Source organism: Tamandua tetradactyla, chromosome 6 (genome assembly GCF_023851605.1).
Source record: "Tamandua tetradactyla isolate mTamTet1 chromosome 6, mTamTet1.pri, whole genome shotgun sequence".
NCBI classification, from domain to species: Eukaryota; Metazoa; Chordata; class Mammalia; order Pilosa; family Myrmecophagidae; genus Tamandua; species Tamandua tetradactyla.
Genome location: NC_135332.1, coordinates 138075522 through 138101525, shown reverse-complemented (window position 1 = coordinate 138101525; position 26004 = coordinate 138075522). Strand labels below are relative to the sequence as shown.

Genomic DNA, 26004 nt, shown 5'->3' with positions numbered 1-26004 from the left:
TACATATATAATCAGTAATTCTTAATATCATCACATAGTTGCATATTCATCATTTCTTGGAACATTTGCATCAATTTAGAAAAAGAAATAAAAAGACAACAGAAAAAGAAATAAAATGATAAGAGAAAAAAAAGATTATATATAACATACCCCTTACCCCTTGCTTTCATTTATCATTAGCATTTCAAACTAAATTTATTTTATTTTATTTTTGAGTCTTAAAATATTTTTCACTTTTTGCTTAGCTTTTTTTAAATTTATTTTTATTTTTTTAAACTTTTTTTATTAATTAAAAAATTAACAAACAAAACATTTAGATATCATTCCATTCTACATATACAATCAGTAATTCTTAACATCATCACATAGTTGCATATTCATCATTTCTTAGTACATTTGCATCAATTTAGAAAAAGAAATAAAAAGACAACAGAAAAAGAAATAAAATGACAACAAGAGAAAAAAAAGATTATACATACCATACTCCTTACCCCTCGCTTTCATTTATTACTAGCATTTCAAACTAAATTCATTTTAACATTTGTTCCCCCTATTATTTATTTTTATTCCATATGTTCTACTCTTCTGTTGATATGGTAGATAAAAGGAGCATCAGACACAAGCTTTTCACAATCACACAGTCACACTGTGAAAGCTATATCATTGTTCAATCATCATCAAGAAACATGGCTACTGGAACACAGCACTACATTTTCAGGCAGTTCCCTCCAGCCTCTCCACTACATCTTGAACAACAAGGTGATATCTACTTAATGCGTAAGAATAACCTCCAGGATAACCTCTTGACTCTGTTTGGAATCTCTCAGCCATTGACACTTTGTCTCATTTCACTCTTTCCCCTTTTGGTCGAGAAAGTTCTCTCAATTCCTTGATGTTAATTCTCAGCTCATTCTAGGGTTTTTCTCAATCCCTTGATGCTGAGTCTCAGCCCATTCCAGGATCTCTGTTCCACATTGCCAGGAAGGTCCACACCCCTGGGAGTCATGTCCCATGCAGAGAGGGGGAGGGTGGTGAGACTGCTCGTTGTGTTGGCTGAGAGAGAGAGAGAGGGAGGCCACATCTGAGCAACAAAAGAGGCTCTCTTGGGGGTGACTCTTAGGCCTAAATTTTAAGTAGACTTGACCTATCCTTTGTGAGGTTAAGTTTCATATGAACAAACCCCAAGACTGGGGGCTCAGCCTATAGCTTTGGTTGTCCACACTGCTTGTGAGAATATCAAGAATTCAACTTGGGGAAGTTGAATTTCTCCCCGTTCTCACCATTCCCCGAAGAGGGCTTTGCAACTACTTTTCCACTCACTGATCGAATCACTCTGGGATTCATCGGGGCATCACTCTGGACAAACCAACAAAATCTCATGTCCTACCTGAGATTCCAAGTACTTATGGAGTTCAAACTGTCTATCTAAGTTATATTAGGAAATGCACTAGTCAAAATATAAATTTTGTAACAAATAAACATTTTTTGCTTTAGTCTCACACATAAGGTGACATTTTAAAATATTAATTACCATCTATTTTCAGCACCCTGCAATAATGACATTCCTTTGTTCTTCCTCATGCAAAAACATTTTTAAAATTTGTACTGCACATTTCACTATTATTATACTCTCTTAGGCCTAATTTTAAGTAGGCTTGACCTACTTATCCTTTGCTGGGTTAAGTTTTGTTCTAGTTTGCTAGCTGCCAGAATGCAATGCACCAGAGACGGATTGGCTTTAAATAAAAGGGGATTTATTTTGTTAGTTCTTCAGAGGAAAGGCAGCTAACTTTCTTCTGAGGTTCTTTCTTACATGGGAAGGCTCAGGGTAATCTCTGTTGGCCTTCTCTCCAGGCCTCTGGGTTCCAACAACTTTCCCCAGGATGATTCCTTTCTGCATTGCCAAAGGCCAGGGCTGAACTGCGAGTGCTGAGATGAGGTATGCTGAGCTGCTTGGGCTGTGCTACGTTATGCTCTCTCATTTAAGCACCAGCCAATTAAGTCAAATGTCATTCACTGCAGCAGGCACGGCTCCTAGCTGACTGCAGATGTAATGAGCAACAGATGAGGTTCATGTATCATTGGCTCATGTCCACAGCAACAGAACGAGGTGCCTTCACCTGGCCAAGCTGACAACTGAATCTAACTACCACAAGTTTTATATGAACAAACCCCAAGATTGGGGGCTCAGCCTGTTACTTTGGTTGTCCCCACTGCTTGTGAGAAAATCAAGAATTCTCCACTTGGGGAAGTTGAATTTTCCCCCTTTCTCATCATTTCCCTGAGGGGACTTTGCAACATCTTTTTTATTCACTGATCAAATCCTTCTGGGATTTATCGAAGCATCACTCTGGACAAAAATACAAAATCTCATGCCTTACTCAAGATTCCATGTTATGGTGCTCAATTAAGCTGTCCACATATGTTATATTAGGAAGTGCACTATGGACTATATTTCTTAATCCAGTCTGCCAATCTGTATCTTTTAATTGGTAAATTTAGTCCGTTAACATTCTGTTATTACTGAAAAGGCATTTCATGAATCCACCATTTTATCTTTTTTATTTTGTCAGATCTATATATCCTTTTCCCTCTTTCTCTTTTTATCCTTTAAATTACACTTACTTACTGGTACTCTTCAATTCTGTGCCCTCCTCCAGACCTTCTTCTTCTGTCTTTTTTTTTTCCCCCGGCTGGCAGAACTCCTTTTAGTATTTCTTGTAGGACTGGTCTCTTGTTGACAAATTCTTTCAGGATTTGTTTGTCTGTGAAAACTTTAATCTCTCCCTTAGTTTTGAAGGACAATTTGGTTGGGTATAGAATTCTTGGCTGGAAGTCTTTCTCTTTCAGGATCTTAAATATATCATATGATTGCCTTCTGGCCTCCATGGTGCTAGCTGAGTAGTCTGAACTCCATCTTATCTGGTTTCCTTTGAATGTAGTAGATTTCTTTTCTCTCGCTGCTATCAGAATTTTCTGCTTCTCTTCAACATTTGACACACTGATTAGTATGTGTCTTGGGGAAGGCCTATCTGGATTTATTCTGTTCGGAGTTCATTGGGCTTCTTTAACCTGTAAATTTATGTCCTTTGTAAGGGTTGGGAAGTTTCCCCCATTATATCTTTAACTACTCTTCCTAGCCCTTTACTCCTCTCTTCTCCTTCTGGGACACCATTTGTACGCTTCGTTTTGCCCACTGTTGAAATGGCTTTTTAAATGGATAAGGGGAAGATTCTAGAAGAGCTGGGAGGAGCTTGACCGAGAAGGCCTAAAATGCTTTGAAGAAACTGTTGGTAGACATGTGAACTCTTAAGGTACCTCTGGTAAGGCACTGGACAGAAATGAGGCATGCGTTATTGTAAACTGGAAGGAAAGTGATCCTTGTTTTAAAATGCCAGACAACGTCGCAAAATTGACTAATGGCTTTGGCTGGAAGGCAGATTTTAAAAGCCATGAACTTGGATATTCAGAAGAGATTTCCAAATTAAATGTGGAAAGTGCAGCCTGGTTTCTCTTTGCAGCTTATGGTGAAATATGACAGGAAAGAGATAAGCTGAGAACTGAACTCTTGGGTACAGAGAAACCAGAAATTAATATTCTGGAAAATTCTGGGCTTCCAGGGAAACCCCAGCAAATGGTACCCCACAAAGGATTTCGACAAATGTGTAACCAGTCACCCATTTCAGAGAAAGCCAGTATTGGAGATGGGGTTATCCAGGAAAGATTGTGGAAACTTCTGCTCTCTGATACACACAATCCTTGCTTGCTACATAGAAAGCCAACAAGAGCGCTTTGAGATGTGTATAAAAGGAACTGCTGCAGTGTCGCCTGAGCGGCTCAGAAAAGGGACAATGTGAAGGTAAAATTACTTCAGAGGTAGAACTATGGCAGCTAAAGTCACAAGTCAAGAAATATTGAGCCAGGAGAGCAGACCCACCCATGTACTTGGAAAACGTGCGATCCACACATGTGCATGGAGAGGCCCGTCCAAAGGCAGAGGATGGGCCTTCCACCTCTGTTGCAGTGGAAGAAGTTGCTGCCTCTGGCTTTGGAGAGGGTGGAGCACACTCCTTGGGGATTGGGGAGAGCCTCACTGCCACATGGAGGGGTTGAGTGTGTGCCCTGGAGATGGCAGATAGCCTGGGTACAGCCCCGATGCTCAGAAAGGGTGGAGCTGAGAAAAAAGTGGGCTCCCCAAGGTCCCTCAAGGTTGCGTTTGGAGAGAGGCGGGTCACTGCGTACGCTCTTGGAAAGGGTGAGACTGCCACTTTCCAAAGTCCGAAGATAAATGACTCTCAAACTTTGAAATCTAATGGACTTTGCCCTACAGGTTTTTGAAACTGCTTAGGTCCAGTGACCCCTGTGTTCCTTCCAGTTTCTCCTTATGAAAATGGGGGAATTTATCCTATGACTGTCCCACCTTTTTATGTTGGCAGCAAATAACTGGTTCTGAGTTTTACAGGTCAAGATTCAGAAGAGAATTTTCCCTTAGGACAGACATGCCTATCACTGACTTTGATGAGATTTTGTACTGTTTTTTGACTTTGTACTACACTTGTATTTTTACTGAAATGGTTTAAAGCTTTGTTATTGTGATAGAATGAATGTATTTTGTATATGGGAAAAACGTGTTTTTTCAGGGTCCAGAGAGTGGAATGTACTAGTTTGAAAGGATTTATGTATGGGAAAGCTGCGTATTAATCGTAATTCACTCGTGTGGGAGCAACCATTTCTCTTAATCCCTGTTCAATAATGTAGGTTGGAAACTTGATTAGGTTATCTCCACGGAGATGTGACTCACCCAACTGTCAGTATGAACTTTTGAATAGAGGGAGATGTGAGTCCATCCATTTCAAGTGGAACTTGACTGGACTCCTTTAACAAAGGAAACATTTTGGAGACATAGCCCCCTTTTAGAGCCACAAAGACAGTGTGCCAGCCAGCTTCTTCATTTGGAGATAAGGAAAGAAAATGCCCCTGGGAGGAGCTTCATGAAAGAAGCCTGGAGAGAAAGCAAGCAAACACTGCGTTGCTCACCATGTAACTTTCCAGTTGAGGGAGAAACCCTGAAGTTCACTGTCCTTCCCTGACTGAAGGTAGCCTCTTGTTCGTGCCTTAATCTGGACATTTCCACAGCCTTTGAACTGTGTACTTGCAACTTGATAAATTCCCCTTTATAAAAGCCATTCTGTTTCTGGTAATTTGTATTCTGGCAGCTACCAAAGTATAACGGGATTTATTAAGTTACAAGTTACAATTCTAAGGCCATGAAAATGTCCAAATTAAGGCACCAACAAGAGGTTACCTTCATTCAAGAAAGGCCGATTCCTGTCCAGGGTTTCTTTGTCAAATGGGAAGGAACGTGATGCTATCTGCTGGCCCTTTACTCCCAGGTTTTGTTGCTTTCAGTTCCTGGTTTTAGTGGCCTTCTCAGTGAACTTGTCTGTCTCCAAACATCTCCAAATATCTTAGTATGAGCTTTCTCCCTCTGTCAGTGCTCTTAAAGACTCTAGTAGCCTAATTAAGACCCACCTTGAACAGGTAGGGTCACATCTCCATCTAATCAAAATGTCATACTCACAAGTGGGTGTGTCACATCTCCATGGGAACAACCTAATCAAGAAGTCCCACCCTACAATACTGGATCAGGATTAAAAGAACATGGCTGTCTCCACAAGATTGGATTAGAATTAAAAAAAAAAAAAAAGACATCTCAAAAACACAAGTTTCAAACCAGCACAATTATGTACTCTTTTTTGTCTATCTTCTTTCACTCAGCATAATTATTTTGTGATTCATCCATGCTGTTGGAGATATCAGTAGTTTATTTTATTTTTGAGTAGTAATCTCTTGTATGGATATACTACAATTTGTTTATCTACTCACCTGGAGACGGATATTTGTGTTGTTTCTTGTTTTTGCTATTATAATTAATGCTGCTGCTGTAGAAATGAAATTGTGAACATTTGTGTACATTTCTCTGCGTGGACATATGCCTTCAATACTTCAGTGAATTCCTAACAGGAATGGCTGGGATATATTTAACTTCTTGAGAAATTGCTGAACTATTTAAACATGCTTATATTACTTTACATTCCCACCAGCAGAGATCTGTGACTTCCAGTTATATGACATCTTCATCAATTTTTGTGGTCAATTTTTAAATTTTTAGTTATTTGGTGGGTGTGTAGTAGTATCTTATTATGGCTTTAATTTGCATTACCCTAATGACAAATGATGAGCATCTTCTCATAACTTTATTGGTCAGTATCATGTCTTGTAATGTATAATCTCCCTAAATGTTCTGCCCATGTTGTATTGACTTATTGATGTTATTATGTCATAGACTTCTTTATATATTCTGAACACAGACTCTTTGTTAAATATAAGCTTTACAAAAATTTAATCCCAGTTTATGGCCTGCCATTAAAAATTATTGTGGTTAACATATATACAACACAAAATCTCGTTTTAACCACTTTGATGTGTACAATTCAGTGATATTACTTACATTCACTATATTGTGCAACCATCCCCTCCGCCCATTACCAAAAGTTTTTTATTACCCCTAACAGAAACTCTGTACACATTCATCAATAATTCCCCAATATCCCCCACCCTCTTAGTCCCTGGTAGTCTGTGTCTGGCTTTTTTCACTCAATACTATGTCATCAAGTTTCATCTACCTTGTAGTATGTATCAGAAATTCCATTCTTCTTTCATGGCTGAGCAATTTTCTATTGTATATACAATAGAAATATTTTGTTTAACCATTCATCTGTTAATGGGACACTTGGGTTGTTTCCATTTTTGGATATTATGAACATTGCTACTATCAACACTGGTGTACAAATATCTGTGTGTTAGTTTTGAGGTTATATGTACCTCGGAAAGAATCATCTTATTTTAATCCATTCATGTGGGTGTAGACCTGTTGTGGGTGGGACCTTTTGATGAGGTTATTTCAACTGAGATGTGACCACCTCATTCAAGGTGGGTCTTAATCCTCTTACTGGAGTCCTTCATAAGATAAAGGACACACAGAAAATGAGAGAAGCTCACAGAAAAAGTCTCAGAGAAGCTGAAAGACAAGGATACAACACCGAAGCTGAGAGATGGAGCTACTAAAGCCAGAAGCTGGAAGCACAGTATTATGTTACTGATGAGTTAGATTGTTTTTTTAATTCTGTTTTCTTTCTTTAAACAGATATTTGTACAAATTTATTCACTATAGACAAAAGGTAGAAGCAACCAAAGTGTCCATTAATATAAGACTGGATAAACAAAATGTTGATACATGCCATGGATTATTCAACCATAAAAAGGAATGGAGTTCTGATTTATGCTGCAACATGGATGAATCTTGGAGATTTCATGTTGAGTGAAATAAGCCAGACACAAAAAGATACACATTGTATGACTGTATGATCTCATTTATATGAAATACACATAAGCAAACTTCATAGACATATAGATTACAGGTTATCAGCAGCCATGGTGGTGGGGAGAGGGTAGTAGGTGTGGCAAAAGGAGTTATTGCTTAATAGAGTTTCTGCTTGAGATGAAAAAGTTGAGGTATGGATGCTTGTGATGGTAGCACAATACTGTGAATAGAATTAATGCTACTGAATTGTGCACTTGAAGGTGGTAAAAATGAGGAATTTTCAGTTGTACATTTGGTACTACAAAAGTATAAAAAAAAGATTAAAGTGAAAAAACAGTTCTAAAAATTATCGGGTGATGAATGCACAACTATGCGAACCAATGGTTGTGTACTTTGGATGGACTGTATAGCGTGTGAATATATCTCAATAAAATTACATATATAAACAAAGAGAGAGAGAGATAACCAATGTTACAGTTTCTTGAACATCTTTGGAGAGAAATTGTAAGCATAACCAAGTCTCTGAATTTGTGTCCATTCCCCACATAAATGGCAGCACATTCTACCTATAGAAGTTAGCTCTTCAGGAGGCTTCCTGAGTTGGCATACTATCTCTCCATCTTTATTGCAATTATTCAATCCATTGTCAAAAAGTACAGGTCTATAACTGTATAGGATGTCACTTAGTTTTGCTTATCTGGTGTTTCCTCATGATTAAATCAAGCATGTGCACTTTTGGCAGTAATACCACAGAAAGGATGTTTTGCCTTTCTTAGATGCTTCATATCAGGAGGCACCTCACCTCAGTCCGTGTTATTGCTGATAAAGCAAATTTCGAGTACTTGGTTTGTCAGGTTTCTCCGATACAAATTTCCTTTTGTAATTAATAAAGAATCCATGGGTAGATTCTTTGAGACAATATATATCTTGTTCTTCAAAAAACATTCATTTCGAGAGTTTTATATCCACTGATGATTTTTGTCTGAACCAATTCTTGGTTCAACTGTGATGATTAAAAATGTGCTAGTTTTATTTTCACTGTCCTCAAACTCTGCTGAACTCTAGATCCAAGCTGGGTGAGTAGCACTGCGACATGCCTCTTGGACCTGTTTCTGCCTTCTGAAGTCTTGCTTACCATTTCCAGAATGCTCAACTTGCAATCTCAGAGGAAGAGTGCATTCCCAGGAAGAGTGAGATAGATTTGGGTCTCAGGATGATGATATCTGGTACACTGAACTTGTTTCTATGCCCCCTCATTCTGCCTCCAGAGAAATAAAACAGTTGCTAGTGAGGTTGGTGACGTTTTGCATAGCTTCTGTGGCTTGAATTCTGTCTTCTCAGAGACTTTGTGCCTTGTCTCTTATTTTTCCTTGGATCTCACCAGGTTCTCTTTTTCTTTGGCCATAGAATCAAGATCTTCAGTTTTGAAACCAAATTTGGACTCTCGCCTCTGAAACCCCAATTTCCTCAGCAAGTCTTTCTCTGGAATCAATCCCAGGGTAAGGGTTTTTCTTGAATGCCTTGATGAGACTGCATAATTGGGTGGTCCGGCACTGCCTAGCTTCTCTAACTTGAGTCTCTGCAGGGGCATCTGGTCTGTGGGCTTGGCTTGATTCTAAGATCTGCTCAGGTTCTGTCCTCTGGAATGAGGGTCTAGCTCTTCGATTCTGAAACCAAATCTGGATTCTAGACTCTTCAGTGTTAATTTCTAAAGCAAGTTTTTGTTTGGTAGCATAACCTGGGTAAGGTTTTTGGTTGAAAGTGTCCATGAGGATTTTCAGCTGATCTGGTGTGAATTTGGTGCAACAGCCCCTTTGACATGAAGAGATGGTCTCATTTGCAGAGTCTTTCTGGGCCATGTTGAAAGAGATCCTTGGTGTCTCAAACATGTGAGTAGGAGTCTTCTTTTTTTTTTTTTGAGTTTAAATGCATTTTTATTTTTAGTCAACCTACATGACATGTTTTTCTTAAAAACAATGCCTCCACTTCAAATAAATCAAGGTCAAAATAAATGAGTTTAAGATAGTATCAGTCCATCTGTCTAAGTCCTGGTATTGTGTGGATGAAAAGGAGCATCCAGTTATGATGACAAGTGATAGATCCAAGGAATTGCCAAATTTGTTAACATTTCTCCATTCCTAAACCATCCTTTAAGAAAATCATATATTGGGTCACACTATCCTCACAGTAGTCCAGGACAGCAACCATACCATCTGGATTCATGCTTTCACCAATATAGAACTGGTAGTTCTTGAAATTAGCAAGGATGTGCTTGGTTTGTTCTGCAGCCCCTGTCATAAAAGGTTTTACACTTTCTGGTCTCTGTTCTTCAAGTTTATCTTTAAATGATTCATGTAATCTTTGATGTACTTCTTGTAGGCTTCTTTTGTGAAGCTGGTTTCCTGCAAGTGATGGTTCATAACGATATCAACACCAGTGATGACTGTGCTTTCGGTACCTTCACCCTCCAAGCCTTCAGCAGAGGCATTTCCACCAATGAGCACATCATCAATGCCACCCTTTTGTCCTACTGACCATCTTTCCCTCCACCTCTAGGCACAGCCTATCCACGTCCTCCCAAATCTTGTAAATCACAGAGAATATCTCATCATGGCTGATGAGGTCCCAGTAGATGATTATGATGGCAGCTGGAGGGAGACGATGGCAGCGGCAGCACTGGTATGACAGGAATCTGGAACTCACTAAAAGTGCCTACTTCATTTATTTCTGCTTTAATCTTTCTTATTTCTCTTTATCTATTAGCTTTAGGGTTAGTTAGCTATTCTTTCTTTGAAACCAAAAGTTGGTTCTTTGAGAAAAATCAAGAAAACTGATGGACCCTTAGCTGTGCTTACAAAGAAAAAAAGAGAGAAGATGCAAATAAAACCAGAAAAGAGAGGTGGGGTTGTTATCACAGATCCTGAAGAATTTTTTAAAAATCATAAGAGAATACCATGGATAACTATACACCAATGCAGATGACATGGACAAATTCCTGAAACACACAAACTAACTATACTGACTCAAGAAGAAACAGAAGATCTCAACAAACTAATTACAAGTAAAGAGATTCAATTAGTCATCAAAAATATTCCTACAAAGAAAAACCCAGACCACATGGCTTCATAAGGGAATTTTATCAAACATTCCTAAAAGAACTATCACCAATCCTGCTCAATCTCTTCCAAAAAAATAAGGAAAAAGGAATACTATCTAACTCATTTTATGATGCCAACATCACTTTAATACCAAAAACCAGATAAAGACACTACATGAAAGAAAACTACACACCAATGTCCTTAATGAACATAGATGCAAATATTCACAACAAAAATGCTAGCAAATCAAATCCAATGACACATTAAAAAAATTACACATCATGATCAAGAGGGGTTTGTACCAGGAATGCAAGGGTGGTTCAACAGAAGAAAATCAATCAACTACTGTGCATTAACAAATCGAAGGGTAAAACACAGGATCATATCAATTGATTCTGAAAAAGCATTAATCAAAATTCAGCATTCTTTCCTAATAAAAACACTTCAAAAGGTAAGAATCGAAGGAAACTTCCTCAATATCATAAAGGGCATTTATGGAAATTCTATAGCCATTATGATACTTAATAGTGAGAGATTGAAAGCAATCCCCCTAAGACTGGGAATGAGACAAGGATGACCACTGTCACCACTATTATTCAACATTGTAATAGAAGTCCTAGCTGGAGCGATTAGATAGAAGGAAGAAACAAAAGGTATCCAACTTGGAAAGGAAGAAGTAAAATTTTCATTATTTGCAGATAACATGATCCTGTACTTGGAAAACCTTGAGAAATCTCCAGCAAAGCTACCTGAGCTAGTAAACGCATTTAGCAAAGTGGCAGGATACAAAATTAATGTACAAAAATCAGTAATGTTTCTATACACAAGTAATAACCTATCTGAGGAGGCAATTAAAGAAAAAAATTCATTCAAAATAGCAACCAAAAGAATCAAGTGTCTATGAATAAGCTTGACAGAGATGTCAAGGCCATGTACACAGAAAACTATAAAATATTGCTAAACAAATTTTAAAAAGACCTAAATAGATGGAACGACATTCTGTGCTCATGATTAGGAAGGCTGAATGTTGTTAAGATGCCAATTCTACCCAAATTGATCTACAGATTCAATGTAATACCAATCAAAAGCCCAACAACCTACTTACAAAACTTGGAAAATCTAGTTATCAAATTTACTTGGAAGGGTAAGAGACCTTGAATAGCTAAAAATATCTAAAAAAGAAGAGACAAGTCAGAGAACTAACACTTCCTGATTTTAAAGCTTACTGTAAAGCCACAGTGGTTAAAACAACATGGGACTGGCACAATGATAGAAGTATTGACAAATAGAATTGAACTGAGAATGTGGAGATAGATCACCAAATCTTTGGATAATTGACCTTTGATAAGGCCCCCAAATCCACAGAAGAATCTTTTCAATAAACAGATATGGAGAACAGGATATCATTAGGTAAAAGAATGAAAGAGGACCCCTACCCTACACCTTGTACAGAAATTAACTCAAAATGATTACAGACCGGACTTCCGGAGAAGATGGCGGGTTAGTAAGACGTGCGGATCTTAGTTCCTCCTCCAGAACAGCTACTAGGGGAGTAGAAACGATACAGAACAGCTCCCAGAGCCACGACAGAGATAAAAAAGACAGCCTACCCCATCCTGGAATGGCTGACTGGCTGAGAGAACCCGCTCCGGTGAGATCGCCGAGGGGCGCGGGCTTCACCGGGTGGGGCGGCAAGCGGCCGGAGTTCCTCCCTTCCCCCTTCCCGGGCCGGCTGGGAGATGTGGACAGGTGGTCCCCTCAAGCCACGGCAGCCGGCGCCCACACAACGCACGGCCCCCCGGACCAACTGAGAGAATTGGATCAGAAATCCCCAGGCCGCGGAGAACGGTGACGGGGGGGGTCCCTTCCAAACACGTGACTCCCCGGGAACGGTGCACTCTCCCGGGCGGGCCGGGGCGGCTGGCACCCTCCCACCACGCTTGGCGCCCCGAGCCGACTAGGAAATTTCGGCGGGCGCTCTCCTGGGCTGCGGCGGCCGGCGACCCTCCTCGGGTTCGTACCCTGGGCTGGCTGGCACTCTTCCAAGCCGCTTCGGCTGGCGAACCTCCCCAACGGGGAGAGTTTTCCAAAGTTAAAGGACACACAGCACCTTTTACTGGTGGGACCCGCAGACAAACGTGTGCCACGAGCACCACCTACTGGACAGGATAAGAAAAACAGATCCCAGAGATTTCACAGAAAAATCTTCCAAATTGTTGGGTCCAGTACCCAGGGAAATCTGACTAAATGCCCAGACACCAGCAGAAGATAACAGATCACGCTCAAAAAATTGAAAATATGGCCCAGTCAAAGGAACAAACCAATAGTTCAAATGAGATACAGGATATGAAACAACTAATGCTGAATATACGAACAGAAATGGAAAACCTCTTCAAAAACGAAATCGATAAATTGAGGGAGGACATGAAGAAGACATGGGCTGAACAAAAAGAAGAAATAGAAAAACTGAAAAAACAAATCACAGAACTTATGGAAGTGATAAAGTAGAAAAGATGGAAAAAACAATGGATACCTACAATGGTAGATTTAAAGAGACAGAAGATAGAATTAGTGATTTGGAGGATGGAACATCTGAATTCCAAAAAGAAATAGAAACTATCCGGAAAAGAATGGAAAAATTTGAACAGGGGATCAGGGAACTCAAGGACAATATGAACCGCACAAATATACGTGTTGTGGGTGTCCCAGAAGGAGAAGAGAAGGGAAAAGGAGGAGAAAAACTAATGGAAGAAATTATCACTGAAAAATTCCCAACTCTTATGAAAGACCTAAAATTACAGATCCAAGAACTGCAGCGCACCCCAAAGAGATTAGACACAAATAGGCGTTCTCCAAGACACTTACTAGTTAGAATGTCAGAGGTCAAAGAGAAAGAGAGGATCTTGAAAGCAGCAAGAGAAAAACAATCTGTCACATACAAGGGAAACCCAATAAGAATATGTGTAGATTTCTCAGCAGAAACCATGGAGGCTAGAAGACAGTGAGATGATATATTTAATTTACTAAAAGAGAAAAACTGCCAACCAAGACTCCTATATCCAGCAAAATTGTCCTTCAAAAATGAGGGAGAAATTAAAACATTCTCAGACAAAAAGTCACTGAGAGAATTTGTGACCAAGAGACAAGCTCTGCAAGAAATACTAAAGGGAGCACTAGAGTCAGATACAAAAAGACAGAAGAGAAAGGTATGGAGAAGAGTGTAGAAAGAAGGAAAGTCAGATATGACATATATAATACAAAAGGCAAAATGGTAGAGGAAAATATTATCCAAACAGTAATAACACTAAATGTCAATGGACTGAATTCCCCAATCAAAAGACATAGATTGGCAGAATGGATTAAAAAACAGGATCCTTCTATATGCTGTCTACAGGAAACACATCTTAGACCCAAAGATAAACATAGGTTGAAAGTGAAAGGTTGGGAAAAGATATTTCATGCAAATAACAACCAGAAAAGAGCAGGAGTGGCTATACTAATATGCAACAAATTAGACTTCAAATGTAAAACAGTTAAAAGAGACAAAGAAGGACACTATCTACTAATAAAAGGAACAATTAAACAAGAAGACATAACAATCATAAATATTTACGCACCGAACCAGAATGCCCCAAAATACGTAAGGAATACACTGCAAACACTGAAAAGGGAAATAGACACACATACCATAATAGTTGGAGACTTCAATTCCCCACTCTCATCAATGGACAGAACATCTAGACAGAGGATCAATAAAGAAATAGAGAATCTGAATATTACTATAAATGAGCTAGACTTAACAGACATTTATAGGACATTAAATCCCACAACAGCAGGATACACCTTTTTCTCAAGTGCTCATGGATCGTTCTCAAAGATAGAGCATATGCTGGGTCACAAAGCAAGTCTTAACAAATTTAAAAAGATTGAAATCATACACAACAGTTTCTCGGATCATAAAGGAATGAAGTTGGAAATCAATAATAGGCAGAATGCCAGAAAATTCACAAATACGTGGAGGCTCAACAACACACTCTTAAACAACGAGTGGGTCAAAGAAGAAATTGCAAGAGAAATCAGTAAATACCTCGAGGCGAATGAAAACGAAAACACAACATATCAAAACTTATGGGACGCAGCAAAGGCAGTGCTAAGAGGGAAATTTATTGCCTTAAATGCCTATATCAGAAAAGAAGAAAAGGCAAAAATGCAGGAATTAACTGTCCACTTGGAAGAACTGGAGAAAGAACAGCAAACTAATCCCAAAGCAAGCAAAAGGAAAGAAATAACAAAGATCAGAACAGAAATAAATGAAATTGAAAACATGAAAACAATAGAGAAAATCAATAAGACCAGAAGTTGGTTCTATGAGAAAATCAATAAGATCGATGCACCCTTATCAAGATTGACAAAAAGAAGAAGAGAGAGGATGCAAATAAATAAGATCAGAAATGGAAGAGGAGACATAACTACTGACCTCACAGAAATGAAGGAGGTAATAACAGGATACTATGAACAACTTTACGCTAATAAATACAACAATTTAGATGAAATGGACGGGTTCCTGGTAAGACATGAGCAACCAACTTTGACTCAAGAAGAAACAGATGACCTCAACAAACCAATCACAAGTAAAGAAACTGAATTAGTCATCCAAAAGCTTCCTAAAAAGAAAAGTCCAGGACCAGATGGCTTCACATGTGAATTCTACCAAACATTCCATAAAGAATTAGTACCAACTCTCCTCAAACTCTTCAACATAATCGAAGTGGAGGGAAAACTACCTAATTCATTCTATGAAGCCAACATCACCCTCATACCAAAACCAGGCAAAGATATTACAAAAAAAGAAAACTATACACCAATCTCTCTAATGAATATAGATATAAAAATCCTCAATAAAATTCTAGCAAATCGTATCCAACAACACATTAAAAGAATTACACATCATGACCAAGTAGGATTCATCCCAGGTATGCAAGGATGGTTCAACATAAGAAAATCAATTAATGTAATACACCATATCAACAAATCAAAGCAGAAAAATCACATGATCATCTCAATTGATGCAGAGAGGGCATTTGACAAGATTCAACATCCTTTCCTGTTGAAAACACTTCAAAAGATAGGAATACAAGGGAACTTCCTTAAAATGATAGAGGGAATATATGAAAAACCCACAGCTAATATCATCCTCAATGGGGAAAAATTGAAAACTTTCCCCCTAAGATCAGGAACAAGACAAGGATGTCCACTATCACCACTATTATTCAACATTGTGTTGGAGCTTCTAGCCAGAGCAATAGGACAAGAAAAAGAAATATAAGGCATCAAAATTGGAAAGGAAGAAGTAAAACTATCACTGTTTGCAGACGATATGATACTGTACGTTGAAAACCCAGAAAAATCCACAACAAAACTACTAGAGCTAATAAATGAGTACAGCAAAGTAGCAGGTTACAAGATCAACATTCAAAAATCTGTAGCATTTCTATACACTAGTAATGAACAAGCTGAGGGGGAAACCAAGAAACGAATCCCATTTACAACTGCAACTAAAAGAATAAAATACCTAGGAATAAATTTAACTAAAGAGACAAAAAACCTATATAAAGAAAACTACAAAAAACTGTTAAAAGAAATCACAGAAGACCTAAATAGATGGAAGGGCATACCGTGTTCATATTGGAAGACTAAATATAGTTAAGAGGTCAATCCTACCTAAATTGATTTACAGATTCAATGCAATACCAATCAAAATCACAACAACTTATTTTTCAGAAATAGAAAAACCAAATAAGCAAATCTATCTGGAAGGGCAGGGTGCCCCGAATTGCTAAAAACATCTTGAGGAAAAAAAACGAAGCTGGAGGTCTCGCGCTGCCTGACTTTAAGGCATATTATGAAGCCACAGTGGTCAAAACAGCATGGTATTGGCATAAAGATAGATATATTGACCAATGGAATCGAATAGAGTGCTCAGATATAGACCCTCTCATCTATGGACATTTGATCTTTGATAAGGCAGTCAAGCCAATTCACCTGGGACAGAACAGTCTCTTCAATAAATGGTGCCTAGAGAACTGGATATCCATATGCAAAAGAATGAAAGAGGACCCATATCTCACACCCTATACAAAAGTTAACTCAAAATGGATTAAAGATCTAAACATTAGGTCTAAGACCAGAAAACAGTTAGAGGAAAATGTTGGGAGATATCTTATGAAACTTACAATTGGAGGCGGTTTTATGGACCTTAAACCTAAAGCAAGAGCACTGAAGAAGGAAATAAATAAATGGGAGCTCCTCAAAATTAAACACTTTTGTGCATCAAAGAACTTCATCAAGAAAGTAGAAAGACAGCCTACACAATAGGAGACAATATTTGGAAATGACATATCAGATAAAGGTCTAGTATCCAGAATTTATAAAGAGATTGTTCAACTCAACAACAAAAAGACAGCCAACCCAATTACAAAATGGGAAGAAGACTTGAACAGACACATATCAGAAGAGGAAATACAAATGGCCAAAAGGCACATGAAGAGATGCTCAATGTCCCTGGCCATTAGAGAAATGCAAATCAAAACCACAATGAGATATCATCTCACACCCACCAGAATCGCCATTATCAACAAAACAGAAAATGACAAGTGCTGGAGAGGATGCGGAGAAAGAGGCACACTTATCCACTGTTGGTGGGAATGTCAAATGGTGCAACCACTGTGAAAGGCAGTTTGGCGGTTCCTCAAAAAGCTGAATATAGAATTGCCATACGACCCAGCAATACCATTGCTGGGAATCTACTCAAAGGACTTAAGGGCAAAGACACAAACGGACATTTGCACACCAATGTTTATAGCAGCGTTATTTACAATTGCAAAGAGATGGAAACAGCCAAAATGTCCATCAACAGACGAGTGGCTAAACAAACTGTGGTATATACATACGATGGAATATTATACAGCTTTAAGACAGGATAAACTTATGAAGCATGTAATAACATGGATGGACCTAGAGAACATTATGCTGAGTGAGTCTAGCCAAAAACTGAAGGACAAATACTGTATGGTGCCACAGATGTGAACCGACATTCGAGAATAAACTTGGAATATGTCATGGTAACAGAGTCCAGCAGGAGTTAGAAACAGGGTAAGATAATGGGTAATTGGAGCTGAAGGGATACAGACTGTGCAGCAGGACTAGATACAAAAACTCTAAAATGGACAACACAATAATACCTAATTGTAAAGTAATCATGTTAAAACACTGAATGAAGCTGCATCTGAGCTATAGGTTTTTGTTGTTGTTGTTGTTGTTGTTTTATTTTTTGTTTGTTTTTGTCTGTCTGGTTGTTTTTTTTTTTTACTATTATTATTACTTTTATTTTTTTTCTCTATATTAACATTCTATATCTTTTTCTGTTGTGTTGCTAGTTCTTCTAAACCGATGCAAATGTACTAAGAAACGATGATCATGCATCTATGTGATGATGTTAAGAATTACTGATTGCATATGTAGAATGGTATGATTTCTAAATGTTGGGTTAATTTCTTTTTTTTCTTTTCCGTTAATTAATAAAAAAAAAATAAATAAATATAAAAGAAAGCTATTTAAAGAAAAAAAAATGATTACAGACCTAAATATAAGAGCCAGTACCACAAAATTCTTAGAAAAAAATATAGGGAAACATCTTCAATACCTAGTAATAGGAGATAGCTTAAACTTTACACCCAAAGCACAAGCAATGAAAGGTAAAATAATCTGAACTCCTCAAACTCAAAAGCTTATGTGCTTCAAAGGACTTTGTCAAAAATGTGAAGAGACAGCCATCTTAATGTGAGAAAATATTTGGAAACCACATATTGGATAAAGACTTGATATTCTGTGTACATAAAGAAATTATAGAAATCAACAAAAAGAACAAAAAATCCAGTTATGAAATGAGCAAAGAATATGAATAGAAATTTTTCTGAAGAGCAAATACAGATAGTTAAAAAGCACATGAAGAGATGCTCATCTTCATTAGCTATAAGAGAAATGCAAATCAAAATGACAATATCACCTCACACTTATAATGGCTGCTATTAAAACAACAGAAAACTACAGATGTTTGAGAGGATGTGGAAAAATTGGAACACTTATTCACTATTGGTGGGAATGTATAATTGTGCAGCTGCTGTGGAAAACAGTTTGGTGATTCCTCAGAAAACTAAATATTGAGTTGCCCTATGATCTGCAAAACCAATACTCGTTATATACCCAGGAGAGTTGAAAGCAATGACAGGAACAGATGTTTGCACACCAATGTTCATAGCAAAAGTATTTACAACTGCAAAAGATGGAAACAACCCAAGTGCCCATCAACAGACAAGTGGATAAACAAAATGTAGTATATACAAATGATGAAATGTTACACAGCAGTAAGACAAAACGAAGTCCCAAAGCATATGACAAGATAGATGAGCCTTCAGGACATAATGTTGAGAGAAATAAATCAGACACAAAAGGTAAGATACTTATGATTTTGCTATTATGACTCTGGTAAAGGTAATCTCAGAGTTTACACTGTCAAATACAGAAAACTTAGAGGTACATAGAAGCTAGAAATGGGAACGCTTGCCCAATGAGGCTGAAATGAAATGCAACGGAACAGATAGAAGCGATGGTAGCTAATTAGCAGGGTTATAAATAATATTGCTATATTGAAGGTGAATATGACCTAAAGGGGATGTATAGTGTCATATATTCACCCCGATTAACTCTACAATTATAAATAAGTTCTCACATGAACTACTTCAAAGGTTTTATATCGTACTGAGTCAATAATAGAGGGATATAGGGGGAAAACTGAAATTGCATGCTGTGGCCAACAGGTTAACAGGAAGACATCAACAGTACCATAGCACTTACAGGAGTAAATAATTGGGGGGTGGGGTGGACAAGAGACAAGGAGAAGTTTTGATTTAATGTTTGGCCAGGCTATGTTTATTGGTTCTCTGTCTCTATGGTCCAATGAAAACTGTCTAAAGTTAAGAGTGCTGCTGACTGTACAATCAAGTGAGAACACTGCACAACATGGTTTGTTTATTTTGGACATTATCTATGATGTCCAAGAGATGGTGGGCCTGAAGGGTACAGTGACTGAAGTTTTAGTTTATAAGTTGCTAGAATGCAATATACCAGAAACAGAATGGCTTTCAAAAAGGGGAATTTATTAAGTTGCAAGTTTACAGTTCTAAGGCTGTAAAAATGCCCAAACTAGGGCATCCAGGGAAAGATACCTTGATTCAAGAAAGGCTGATAGGTCCAGCACAATATGTCAGCTAGAAAGGCACATGGCAACATCTGCTAGCTTTCTCTCCTGGTTTCTCATTTCATAATAGACTCATCTTAGACCCAAGGATACAAATAGATTAAAAGTGAAAGGATGGAGAAAGATGTTCAATGTAAGCTGTAACCAAAATAAAGCAGCAGTAACTCTACTAATCTCATAAAAAAAGAGACTTTAAATGAAAAGGTGTAATAAATGACAAAAAAAAGAACACCACCTATTAATAAAAGGGACAATCCACCATGGAGAAATAACAATCATAAATGTTTTTCTTTCCAATCAAGGAACTCCAAAATACATGAGGCAAACACTGGCAAAACTGACGGAGTGATAGATGTTTCAACAATAATAGTGAAAGACTTCAATATATCACTCTCTTCTTTAGACAGAATAAAGAGGTTGAGGATAAACAAAGAAATAAAGAACCTAAGTAGTTTAATAAATGAATTAGACCTCATAGACATATATAGACTGTTACAACCCCAACATACATTCTTCTCTAGTGCTCATGGAAACTTCTCCAGGATAGATCATGTGCTAGGGCACAAAACAGGTCTTTATAAATTTAAAAAGATTGAAACTATTCAAAGCGGTTTCTCTGATCACAATGGAATAAAGATGGAAATCAATAACAACCAAAGAACAAGAACTTCCACAAATATATGGAGATTAAATAACGCATTTGTAAACAAAGAAGAATTCGCTAGAGAAATGGGTAACTATCTGAAGCAAATGAAAATGAGAATATGACATATCAGAAATTATGGGATGCAGCATAATCCCATAATTTAGCGCCAAGAGGGAAATTTATTGCCCTAAATGTCTATATTAAAAAACAAAAAAGAGTAAAAATCGTGGACTTCACTGCTCACCTGAAGGAACTAGAGAAGGATAGCAAACTAACCCTAGAGCAAACAGAGAAGAGAAATAACAAAGATTAGAGCAGAAGTAAGTGAATTGGAGAACAAAATAATAATAGAAAGCATCAAAAACACCAAAAGTTGGTTCTTTGAGAAAAGCAATAAAATCGATGGACCGTATGGTATCCATACGGATAAAAAATCTTTTTTCTTTCTTTCTGTTTTTGTTTTAATTCTTTTTCTATTGTCTTTTTATTTCTTTTTCTGAATGGATGCAAATGTTCTAAGAAATGATGAATATGCAACCAAGTGATAATATTGTGAATTACTGATTATCTATGTTAATTTTTTAAATTAATAAATAAATTAAAAAAAATAATAAAGAGTTCTAATGGGGTTTAAAGTCTTAAAAAAAAAATCGATGGACCCTAGCTAGGCTGACAAAGAAAAAAAGTGTGAAGATCAAATTAAACAAAATCAGAAATGAGAGGGGAGTTGTTATCACAGATTCTGAAGAAATAAAAAAATCATAAGAGGATACTACGAACAACTACACACTAACAAACTACACAACTTAGATGAAATGGACAAACTCCTAAAAACACATGAACAAGCTACACTGACTCAAGAAGAAATAGAAGATCTCAACAGACCAATCATAATAAAGAGATTCAGTCAGTCATCAAAAATCTTCTTACAAAGAAAAGCCCAGGGCCAGAATACTTCCCAGGGAAATTTAACATTCAAAAAAAAAAAAAAAAACAAAAAACTAACACCAACTCTGTTCAAGCTATCCCAAAAAAACTGAGGAAAAAGGAACACTACCTAACACATTTTATGATGCTAACTAACATCACTCTAATAGCAAAACTGGGTAAATACACTACAAAAAAGGAAAACTACAGGCCAATCTCTTTAATGATTACAGATGCAAAAATTCTCAACTAAATACTAGTAAATCAAATCCAACAACACATTAAGAGAATCATACACCATGACCAAGTAGGGTTTATACCAGGAATGCAAGTGTGGTTCAATTCAAGAAAATCATCAAGTAATACAGCACATTAACAAACTGAAAGGGAAAAAATCACGATTATCACAATCAATGCTAAAAAAGGATTCTACAAATTTAATATCATTTTCTGATAAAAACAAATTGAAATCTGTTCTATAGCTACTTGTTGAAGTGAACCTTGAAAATTATTGCATTTTCTGTCTTGTCTGTATATCTATGTCACAATAAAAAATGTAAAGTTATAATAATTATCTTTGTACATGCTCCTTTATCTTTGTACATGCTCCTTTGTGCATGAGTCTGAATATATTTAGGAAAATAAGTTGTATTAACTAATGGGATGACTGTATGTGCATTTTAAATCTTTACTGATATTGCCAAATTACCTACAATAAATCTATACCAATCCACACACTCTTCATCAACGTATGAATATTTAAAATCTTGATTTTTACAAAACTGATCGTTAACAAATGATTTAACTTGATAGAGCTTCTCTTATAAAGGTTGGAAAGGACTGGATGAGAGAATTTGAGGCAAATTATAGAACAACAAGAGGGCTAGTTTGGTTTAGCTGTGAGGCCAAATAGGATGGTGGTTTGAGATGAGGCTGGAGAGGGAGACAATGTATGACCATGCAGGATTTGAGTTTTTATCCAAGAACAATTGGAAGCTTTAGGTTGGGTAAGATGGGAGAGAGAGAATAGGGAGACTGAAGCCATGCTTAAGCAGGAGCGATTTGATTACATTTGTTGGGATAAATATCTGAGAAAAGTTGAAGAAGCTTAGGCAAAGATATATCCACGCAAACAGAAAGAAAGCAGGCATCATGATATCAATATGGGACAAGATCAATGTAAAGTCAATGACACCAAATGAGAACAAAGTGTATTTTAATAAGGGGATGAAATCTCTTTGAAGTTCTAAGACATATGAATATCTTAGTATATAATAACATAGCATCAAAACTTATAAAGCAAAAATCTTAGGATATATGAAGAAAAACAGACAAAATACATTATTAACAGGAGTCTTTATCAATCTCTTTTACTCCTTGACAGATCAAGGGGAACAACAACAAAAAAAGAATATAATCGGCCTACATAACAATGAATAATTAGAATGGATATATATGGAACATTAAACCAAAAAACAAAGACTATACCTTTATGCTTTTCAAATGCTCATGGAACATTTTCACAAATTGGCTATTTAGTAGGCAAAGAAAAAAACCTCAACAATTCCAAAAAAACAGAAAAACCTCAGTCAGGCTCTAATGATGTAGTGTTAAACTAGAATTTAATTACAGAACTAAAAGTCCCTGCCACTAGTACACTTAAAAAGGTATCTCAAAACTACTCTCAAACTACTCTTAGGTTGAAAAGAAAATCAAAGCTAAGATTACAGACTATCAGAAAAAAAAAAATAAAATCACATGATGAAAAATTAAAGAACAACTGAAAACTATGAAATACAGTTAAAACAGAGCTTAGGGAAAAGTTGCTAGATATAAATATACGTAGTAACAATTATGAAAGTTCAAATATAAGTAACTTAAACACCAACTTTAGAAATTAGGAAATTAAGCCTAAAAAAAGCAGGAGGAAGGAATTAGTAAAGCCAAAAGCAAAACTGGAAGATTCAAGTGAATGGAAGATTCAAGATGAGTACAAGAACTGGACAAACAGCTTTTAGTTTCACTACTAAAAGAGTGAAACTTTTAGGTAATAGAAGTTGCTTTTGACAAGGAAAACTGGATGACTGTAGAAGGGGGTGGAAGGGAGACTTACTTTAAAAACTAATTTATTTTTAAAATACTTCAAACATACCAAAAGGTACAACCTTTGTATATAAGGTATATATACAAAGGTATATATACCTTATCCTTTTAAAGGTATATATACCTTTTAAAAGATACCTAAAAAAGGTATATATAAAGGTATCCTTTATATATATGTATATAAAGGATACATAGGTATCCTTTATATTATATCCAAATAATATAAAGGATACCTATGAAACCACCACCAACCTAAATAATAAACATTACCAAAGTATTTGATGCCCTCTTTGCTCGGCTCCCCTTTTACAACTTCGTCCAAAGTACCACTATTTTGAATTTTTAGTATCATTCCCATGGATTTCTTTGTAATTTTATATATGTTCACAAAATCTATATTATTTTGCACATTTTTGAACTATATAGAAAACTCATTTTACACTATTCTTCAACCTGTGCTATTTCATCTTGCTGTTGAGATTATCCACATTTGTAGATGTAGATCAGTTCATTCTTTTTGTTATATACTATTATATTGTATAAATATACCACAATTTACTTATCATTTCTGTTAATGGAAATTAAGTTTCCAGCTTTTTTTTTCAACTATCAAGTGCTATGAATATTCTTGTTTCTGTAGGTATTTCTTTGGGCACAGGCGAAAGAAGTTTCCTACGAGTGGGGCTGGCACATATTTAATTTTACTAGATGTTTCCAAATTGCTCCCCCAATCCTTGTACCAATTTATACTACCAGATCAGCGGTATAGTTTCCAGTTGTTTCAGACGCTTGACGGCAGGGCGACTTACTTTTCACTGTGCGTCCTTTTTATTGTTCATGGTACTTCACATTATATAATTTCTTGAATTTATCTATTCTCAAAACAAGATAGGTTAGGCATTATTATTCACATTTTACAGATGGGAAATGTGGGTTAGGCATTATTATTCACATTTTACAGATGAGAAAACAAAATATTTCTTCGTTTTCTGAAATGACAATTTCCTCCTCTTCTTTTTACCTTTCAACCTCGCTCACTGCACCTCCTCCTCTGAGCCCTGGAAAGCCTGCTTCCTAGAGGGTATGCAGGGCGGAATATTCAGTTAGCAGCCTCCTTCACCCTCTCCAAAGCCGTTGGGCACCCTACCCGGAAACCACCGTGCATTCGCAGCCCGATAGACTAGCAGGATTTGGGCCACTGGGGACCCCGTAGTCTTTTGTGTTTCCCCCGCCCCTCTATATACTCAAGGGTGCGTTCTGCCGCGCTGGAACCCGTACTGGCCGCGCCACAAGACAGCCGGATGTGTTTGGATAGGCAGAGTCTTGCCGCGCAAGCGCGTTGGGCGACGGAAGTGCTATCCTTTCTTGCTCTCTTGAATCGCTGTCGCCGAGGTTGGAGCGCTGCCCCGGAAGTCTTCCGCCTGTCCCCCTCCCTCGGCAAACATGGCGGTGGACTCAGCGATGGAGCTGCTATTTTTAGATACTTTTAAGCACCCGAGCGCTGAGGTAAGGTTTCACGATTTGATTCCGACCGTGCCTCTCGACTTGTGGACCCATACAAAAGGCCATTAGGCGTGTTTCAACTTTTCTTTCCCTTGAGTGCCGATTTAATTCCTCACAGACACGTACCTCCCTTCCCCTTGTTTGGGTGTGGGCACAGCGTTCGATGGAGGGCCGTGGCAACCCCTGCTCATATTAGACTTCTTAGTCTTTGGTCTAGTTGGCTGTTCTGCTTGTATTGCCCCCCCCCCCCCTTTTTTTCCTTGTCACCTTTGGGCCTTGGGAAGACTCACAGTTCTCTGTTTTACCTCAGATGTTGTTTGGGGGAGCTTGTGTTTGACAGTAATGTAGAGGTCCGAGCAGCTCACGCTCGCTTCGCGGTTCCTGAGTTAAGACGTTTCTAAATCCCTTCTCATAGGTTCCCTTTCTAAGGGGAGTTATGTTGCTCAGTTGTGACATTCATCGGTTGAGGATCGCGGTGTTCTCCAGTTTGTCCTGAAACTTTAATACTTACCTCTTTCTCACGTTAGTACAAAGCTTATACAGAATGTCCTTTGTGTGAACAATACCTACGAAGAGGGGAGAACTGGGAGAACTGAAGTCAAACTATCTTCAGAAAACATAGATGTATTGTTGTTTTGAGGGGCCGGGGTAGGGTGTTGTTGAGCAGTGGCTTTGTATCAAACAGCTGGAGCATCCCTCACGTGTATCCTGGTTTTGCAATATGTAAATTGAGTATAGCTAGTTATCTAAAGATTCCCTAGAGCCGGCCACAAATAATAAGAAGATCACGGCGAAACAATAAACATAAAAACACCTAAAATTTTTCCTCCTTAATCTAAACTTACTCAATTTAGAGAACTCTTCTTTATTCAGAGATTATTTTTTTCCTTCTGTTTTTATCTATAGAAGAATGTGTGAGCATATCAAGCTCCATGAGGATTGTCTTTCTTGTTCTCAGCTGTCTGTAGTACCTAGAACAGTATCTAACAAAATGTAGATGCTGAATAAATGTTTGAATGAAAAGTGT

The 26004-nt window shown here is 37.5% G+C and overlaps 1 protein-coding gene and 2 pseudogenes across 3 annotated transcripts in view; 1 reads left to right on the top strand and 2 right to left on the bottom strand.

Moving 5' to 3' along the window:
- Positions 1 to 2635: 2635 nt before the first annotated feature.
- Positions 2636 to 9448, bottom strand: LOC143688851 (double homeobox protein A-like; annotated as a pseudogene).
- A 14-nt stretch (positions 9449 to 9462) lies between these two features.
- Positions 9463 to 11249, bottom strand: LOC143685731 (translationally-controlled tumor protein-like; annotated as a pseudogene).
- A 13500-nt stretch (positions 11250 to 24749) lies between these two features.
- VIRMA (vir like m6A methyltransferase associated) overlaps positions 24750 to 26004 on the top strand; it is a 155398-nt gene continuing 154143 nt past the window's right edge. For 2 of the 3 annotated variants that reach the window (XM_077167223.1, XM_077167221.1), the window contains exon 1: positions 24751 to 24980. In XM_077167223.1, coding sequence (XP_077023338.1) covers positions 24918 to 24980 — 63 coding nt within the window. In that variant the 5' untranslated portion in view covers positions 24751 to 24917. Of the gene's footprint in view, positions 24981 to 26004 lie in introns of all 3 variants that reach the window. The other variant, XM_077167222.1, reaches the window with a different exon arrangement.